The 7083-nt window shown below is 38.6% G+C and overlaps 1 protein-coding gene across 1 annotated transcript in view; it reads left to right on the top strand.

The window, feature by feature from the left end:
• The window catches only part of LOC103509763 (2-(3-amino-3-carboxypropyl)histidine synthase subunit 2), a 23852-nt gene extending 17331 nt beyond the window's left edge, over window positions 1–6521 (top strand). Inside the window, exons 4-9 of the mRNA XM_026823889.1 lie at window positions 3004–3159; window positions 3397–3627; window positions 4996–5255; window positions 5479–5638; window positions 5880–5989; window positions 6486–6521. Of these exons, the coding sequence (XP_026679690.1) occupies window positions 3004–3159; window positions 3397–3627; window positions 4996–5255; window positions 5479–5638; window positions 5880–5989; window positions 6486–6521 (953 nt within the window). The remainder of the gene's footprint in view (window positions 1–3003; window positions 3160–3396; window positions 3628–4995; window positions 5256–5478; window positions 5639–5879; window positions 5990–6485) is intronic.
• Window positions 6522–7083: the final 562 nt, after the last annotated feature.

Here is a 7083-nt window from a genome sequence, read left to right as displayed (position 1 = left end):
CAAAAAAAAAAAAAAAAAAAAAAAAAAAAAACAAACTTGAACATAAATATGAATTCAGTTCTCTACCTCCAACTGTTCAAAACTTATTACTTTCAATGGAAAAACAGATTTATTTATTTTTTGATTTTAGGATTTTCTTTCACATAAAGTAAAAATCTCAGGATTTACTTACCTGTGAATAGCACATCACTGCCATCCAGTTTAGCTTCTTCATCCTCAATGTCCAGAACTTGGGGAGGCCTCAACTCTTTCTTTATGATAGCTCGTACAGTGTCCACCTGTAAAAACAAAATCAATAATAATTTGCATTTGTGTCTCCTCGTAAATGCCTTGCTTGAGTGTGATACCTAAGTATTAAGGAGGCAATGTCATTTCAATTGATTCCATGCCTCAAATTGATACTGATGAGTTCCATTAAAAAAAAAGTATTCAGGTTGGTACATAGATAAAATTGCCTAGGTACTTGTCACATTCTTCAATGAAATGATCATCAAACCTTTCACTCCTGGAGTATCTAGTACCAAGATACTCTGGTACTTTATGATATCACTGATTTACACTGATTAGCTTAGGAATTGTGCAAGAAACATGGCAAGAGAAGCTACATTATCAGCGTGGGCAAACCAAACGTACCTAAGCTGGCCAATTTCCCTGAAGTAAGTAGCTACTTCGCAGATCTTTTTTAAAAAAAATAGTGATGGGTTTGATGATGGGAACTTATCTCAAAAGCGAAGAAAGAAGGAAGACAGGATCAGAGAAAGCCAGTTGTTCCAAGGGCAAACCTTACCTGTTTAGGATAATCCGCGACCTAGCGTTTATTATCTACTTTTTTCTTCAATTTCCTAATTGAAGATTTTTTTTTAGGAAGATACTGGAATAGATAGTTATAGGTACATAGGTAGTATATCTAATAGATCAGGTTGACAAGTCAAATGGTCATATTGATCAAGCAATGTAGGTCAATCTAGTTGACTGGAATAAATTGTTTTATTGCTGTTAGCTAACAAACTTGATCAAGTACCCATGTACAAACCTATCAATAGGTACCTAGGTATTAAAAAATAAAGTAAAATAAGTAGAGAGCAACTCGGGTAAGTATCACACTAGACTTGTGCACTGAAAGTCCTGGGTTCATTTATCTCCAAGTTACAAGTTCTAGTCATTATGGGCATAAAAATACAGATGATTAAGTAGCAAATAAAGCACTCTGAACAGTCTTTTACCAACCTCTTTATGCCTCTGAGTGTTTCCTGGCTTGGTGATCAACACAATTCCATTGACAATAACAGCTGTGTCTTCAATGAACACACTTTCTGGTAGATCTTCATCAGGAGGCAGTTCTATCACATCTAAACCAAGATCTCTGAGAAGAGCCACAAAGCTTTCATGTTGTCTCCTGGCTTCGTCAACTTTTATTTCAAATTTTCCATTCAGGGACCGTGGGACTCGCGCGCAGTTGGTCAATTCCTGTTGAGGTTGACATTTTTGCCTTTGGATTTTTATTTTTTACCTGAGCAGAAAAGACACTCTAGAAATACTTTACCGTATTTCAATCTATCACATTTTTCTATTGACTTTTTTTCTATTGACTTTTAATCATACAAAACATACTTACTTCCAACTTTGTACATGAGAACGTAAGTCAGTAAGCTGACGGTCACGACCATAAAGGCAATGCCAAAGGCTCCCTTCCATTCGCCAGTGGAGGCATTCATCTCTACAAAGGTCTGGGCAAAGGATGCTCGGTACAGGGTTTTCTTTTCCTCCAGGGTCAGATTTTTCCAGTCACCCTTCTCTTTTTGTTTCAATGGCTGTAAGAAGAAAGATAATAATGAAACTTAATGGCTTACAGTGAAAGAGAAGATCAATGGGTCAGCCTACTTGCCTTGTAGGGTAGTGTGTCAGCATTGAAAGTGTTATGTCACAGGTTAAACTCCTTTCAGGGTAAACTTTATTCCAACAGATAAGATTTGCTCTCAGAATGGCTGGCCTTTTTTGAACCTAATAATGAAACTTAATGGCTTACAGTGAAAGAGAAGATCAATGGGTCAGCCTACTTGCCTTGTAGGGTAGTGTGTCAGCATTGAAAGTGCTATGTCACAGGTTTGACTCCTGCCAGGGTAAACTTTATTCCAACAGATGAGATTTGCTTTCAGAATGGCTGGCCTTTTTTGAACCTAAGTCTGTTTTTAGAAACAAATAGAAATGAAAAATTCCCAACCGTATGTGCCAAAACGGCTTGTAAAAAAGCAAATTTTCAAAAAGTGAAAATTTGTCATTTTTTAGATAATACTAATTTTTCTATGATCCATATAAATGTTGAGTTGCAATGGGATTTATGTTAAATAATTTAATAGACTAGAAAAGAAAATACCAGAATGAAATACAAAGCACAGGTCTGAAATGCAAAAGCATTGCAAAGGGGTGTTGTACACAGCGTTAGGTTACAACCAAAGTTACAGTAGGCAGGAGATCTTCACAAGCTTGGCTGACTCATTGACTGAGTAGTTTAGTGAAAAGAGTAGTTCTTTTTCATGGCTCACTCACCATTTACACATTTCGAAGGTATTCGTAGAAGCTTAACCCATCCTTTAGGGCTGTCTAGACCCTACACTTAAGCTTCAGATTGGGCTTTTTGTGTATGGAGTTAAGCTGTTTCAAAGGTATACATAAGGACATAATTTGCCTTCATTGAAGTATACTTTGAAATTGTATAAGTATGTAGAGTTGTATTCGATTATGTGACTTAAGTCAGTCATCATATGAAATTTCTCTTTGGACTACTTTGGACCAAAGAGAAATTTCGTATGATGACTGACATAAAAGTCGAATACAATACAGGCATACATAAGGGCTTCATTTGCAGTCCTTGTATACGCTGAAAGTGTATATGTAGGTAGGTATACTACTCTTTATGACTTCACTTATATGCTCCGAATATGTTTGGTTTTCCGGATAAGGAGAACACTGGAACTGATGATGCAGATGGCATAATTCACTTTGGTCATTCCTGTTTGAGCACAGTCAACAGATTACCAGTGCTCTATGTGTTCACTAAACAACAGTTAGATACAGAAAAATTCTTGAATTCCATATCTGAACTTGGCAGCCAAAGTCAACTAGTTGTTCTGTATGATACCTGTTATGCACATTGTTTTGGTAAGATTCCATGTTACTTAAATATTGCTAAATAGTGCTAGGTAATTAAAATATTGGACCTATAAATGGTCTACAATCTACATGTTTTTTGTAAAAAAAAGTCCAATTATTTGTTATGGCCAAAAAATTGAAGAGGGGAAAAAAAAAAAAAAAAAAAATCCTGATTGAAGTACTTTATTGTTGGTATGTACTTAATGCTCATTTTTGTTGTTCTGTTTTCTCTTAAATTATTTTCAGATGAAGCCATGTGCCAAAACCTTGCCCAGCTGACAGTTACTATATCCCGACTAAGTACAAGTACTTCAGCAACTTGTGGTGTTTACTGTCGACATCCAGAAGACCATCAAGTGAGCAAATTAGGACGTCAGTATTGTCTGAGTGAGGACAGAGACAAGTCTGTGATATATGTTTATGTGTGTGATTCCAAGCCTTGTAGAAATCTGGACAACTTCGTGATGTCTATGCCAGGTAAATTTACTTCTTGGTAGACATGATATAGTGGTCACTGTACTTGCCTTGCATGTGGGAGACCCGGGTTTGATTCCCTGCAGGATAATGCTGCAGTGAACACCAAAAATTGTGACATAACACAAAAAATGGCATATATTTATTAATTTACTTCTTGGTTTGAAAAGTAGGTATACTACTTTTACCTGCCTCGGTGGTGTAGTGGTCAAGGCGCTCGCCTGGTAAACAGGAGGGTGTGGGTTCAATCCCAGTATAGCCTTGAATCTAATTGATGGATAGGGGAACATTGGGTTGTCAATGTATCCAGGCTCGCCATTGAAACCATAACCAACAACTTCTCGGTTGGGGAAAAAGTCAAAATGTTCCTTTGCTACGGGTTCATTGGAGTGGGCTGATGCAGCACTGTAGGATGCTGCTAGAGACTTGGGCTTTATCAAAGCTCGGGTTGCCGATACAGCTACACGGCTCAACATGATTATCTGAAAATACAGCAAACATAAAGTGAGATAATAGCCAGCCTAAGTAGTTTGGTAGTATGGCTGTATGCTGTATGTTAAATACAAAGTTGTGGGTTTGATTTCAAGCCAGAGGAAACTCTAATCAAAATGGACAAGGGTTGTTCTCAGAGTGGCTGGCTTTTTCCTTTCTTATCAGCCTTTTCCCTTTAAGTCAGATGATGATTATCTTTAGACTCAACTCCATAGCTGATTATAACCTAACCTAAAATTAGACAAGTTTCATCACTATGAGATAGCCCTCAGCTCATCATTCAATACTCAAAGGGCTGATCAATTCAGTGGTAGTTAATGAGAATGATTCTTTAGAATGGAAGTAGGTGTTGGTATGGGTGATTGGTTCTCTTTCAAATTGTGAAGAATTAAATGAGAAGTTTGACCCTTCAAGGGGAGAAGGCATAGGAGAAGAAGTTAATATTGATTGACGACAGGACTAGGCTTTCTGAGACTAGGAAAATCACGTAAGCAGAAGTACACTAACGAACCAGGTTGTAGAGAAGTGCTAAAATGAAAGCTTACCTTTCACGTTCGCCTGGACAGATAAATTAAGTTCAACTTGTGAACTTTTGAATTTTTGGTGATGGATTTTGCAGCTTTTTGCTCCGGAAGATTTTCCAAAACAAAACTGCCACAATAATAGTAGTAGCCTACTGCTGGAGTAAAGGGACTTTTCAGTACTATGCGAGCAGTATAAATAAGCACTATTATTATTATTACTTAGGCTGTCAGCTTGGAACAAGGTGTCCCATTATGTTAACAGTTCTTGTCTGGTAATGTCAGTCCCACAACATTGTTTTTACTTATGAGAGAAAAAAAAGTCACTAGCAAAAGCCAACTATTTCCCATGTTTCAGAAAGTTCATTCTATCAGTTCAATCCGGACTCAAACCTGTTGTCCCCCGTTCCCCAGTCTGCTGTCGTTAAGAAACATCTCTACCTGAGCGAGAAGGTCAAGGATGCTCAGAATGTGGGCATCCTAGTGGCTACTCTGGTTGTGAACAAATACCTGACTGCCGTCAATCACGTGAAAGCTTTGTGCAAGAAACATGGCAAGAGAAGCTACATTATCAGCGTGGGCAAACCAAACGTACCTAAGCTGGCCAATTTCCCTGAAGTAAGTAGATGTTTAAAAAAAGTAGTGATGGGTTTGATGATTGGAACTTATCTCAAAAGCGAAGAAAGAGGGAAGACAGGATAGGAGAAAGCCAGTTGTTCCAAGGGCAAACCTTACCTGTTTAGGATAATCCGCGGCCTAGCTTATTATCTACTTTTTTCTTCAATTTCGTAATTGAAGATTTTTTTTAAAACTAAAATTTCCTTTTCATTCCCTACTTCAGATTGACGTCTACGTGCTCATCAGCTGTCCGGAAATGTGTCTTCCCAACGCCAAAGAATTCTTGCAGCCCGTAGTGCATCTGATAGACGTAGAGCTCGCATTAAACCCTGCCAGATCTTGGGAGAACAAAGTGAACCTGGATTTTACACAGCTCATTTCTGGTAAGTAATTTTCCCTTTATAAAGGTTAAGTGCGAAAGACATCCACTTGTAAAATGTTTGCTGTCAAAACCAAATATCAGTCCAAAGCATTCACCCCCAGGGCTGATTGAGAGGCTGACGATAACGCCGACCCTGCTTGAACACGGGAAAAGGCGAAGAATATTAATAATCCCTTGGATTCGAACCACCAATCTCCAGATCCGAAGTCCACCGCGCTAACCACTAGTTTGTCTGTTCCTAGGAGGTGCAGAGTTCGTGTCGTGTCCTGATCTTGTGTCCCCTAGCATGGATATTAGTCTCCTTAGTAATAACGTGCGAGTTAATGGAGTCGCCCCTGATGATACTTCAGAGGTAATTTTATTCATATTTCCTCTCCTTGGAAGGTAGTCCACCTGCTATGTAAGCGCTAAAGGCCCGTTCCAACTTATCGTTCTGAAAAAAATCGTGTCGTGCGTAAGTGGGTATCTCATTTAAATTACATTGTCTACAGGACATTCGAAAAATATAGAGGTTTGATAGAGGGAACTGTAGCTGCTAAGGTCTTATCGCCCCATAATTGAAGAGAAAAGGAAGACAGGATAGGAGAAAGCCAGCCGTCCCGAGAACGAACATTATGCGTTCAGGATAAAATCCACCCCGGGCGGAAATCGAACCCGCGACCTAGCGCTTACAAGACAGGCGTAATACCCTTTAAGTCAACTAGGCTGGCAATGTCAGAATTTATACTGTCCTTCACACATGGCCCTGCTGCTTGAATAAATAAATTAAATACTCTCTTTGAAGAAAGTAGTGGCAAATATCCAATAATTTGTTTCACTAATTGATCATTCCTTGGGTTTTATCAAAGCTCGGGTTGCCGATACAGCTACACGGCTCAACATGATTATCTGAAAATACAGCAAACATAAAGTGAGATAACAGCCAGCCTAAGTAGTTTGGTAGTATGGCTGTATGCTGTATGTTAAATACAAAGTTGTGGGCTTGTGGGTTTGATTTCAACCCAGAGGAATCTCTATGGACAAGGGTTCTTCTCAGAATGGCTGGCTTTTTCCTTTCTTATCAGCCTTTTCCCTTTAAGTCAGATGATAGTTATCTTTAGACTCAACTCCATAGCTGATTATAACAACCTAACCTAAAATAAGACAAGTTTCATCACTATGAGATAGCCCTAAGCTCATCATTCAATACTCAAAGGACTGATCAATTCAGTGGTACCTAGTTAATGAGAATGATTCTTTGGAATGGAAGTAGGTGTTGGTATGGGTGATTGGTTCTCTTTCAAATTGTGAAGAATTAAATGAGAAGTTTGACCCTTCAAGGGGAGAAGGCATAGGAGAAGAAGTTATTGATTGACGACAGGACAAGGCTTTCTGAGACTAGGAAAATCACGTAAGCAGAAGTACACTTACGAACCAGGTTGTAGAGAAGTGCTAAAATGAAAGCTT

The sequence above is a fragment of the Diaphorina citri genome, unplaced genomic scaffold, assembly GCF_000475195.1.
Source record: "Diaphorina citri unplaced genomic scaffold, Diaci psyllid genome assembly version 1.1 scaffold24, whole genome shotgun sequence".
NCBI classification, from domain to species: Eukaryota; Metazoa; Arthropoda; class Insecta; order Hemiptera; family Psyllidae; genus Diaphorina; species Diaphorina citri.
This window is presented reverse-complemented; position numbering and strand designations above follow the sequence as displayed.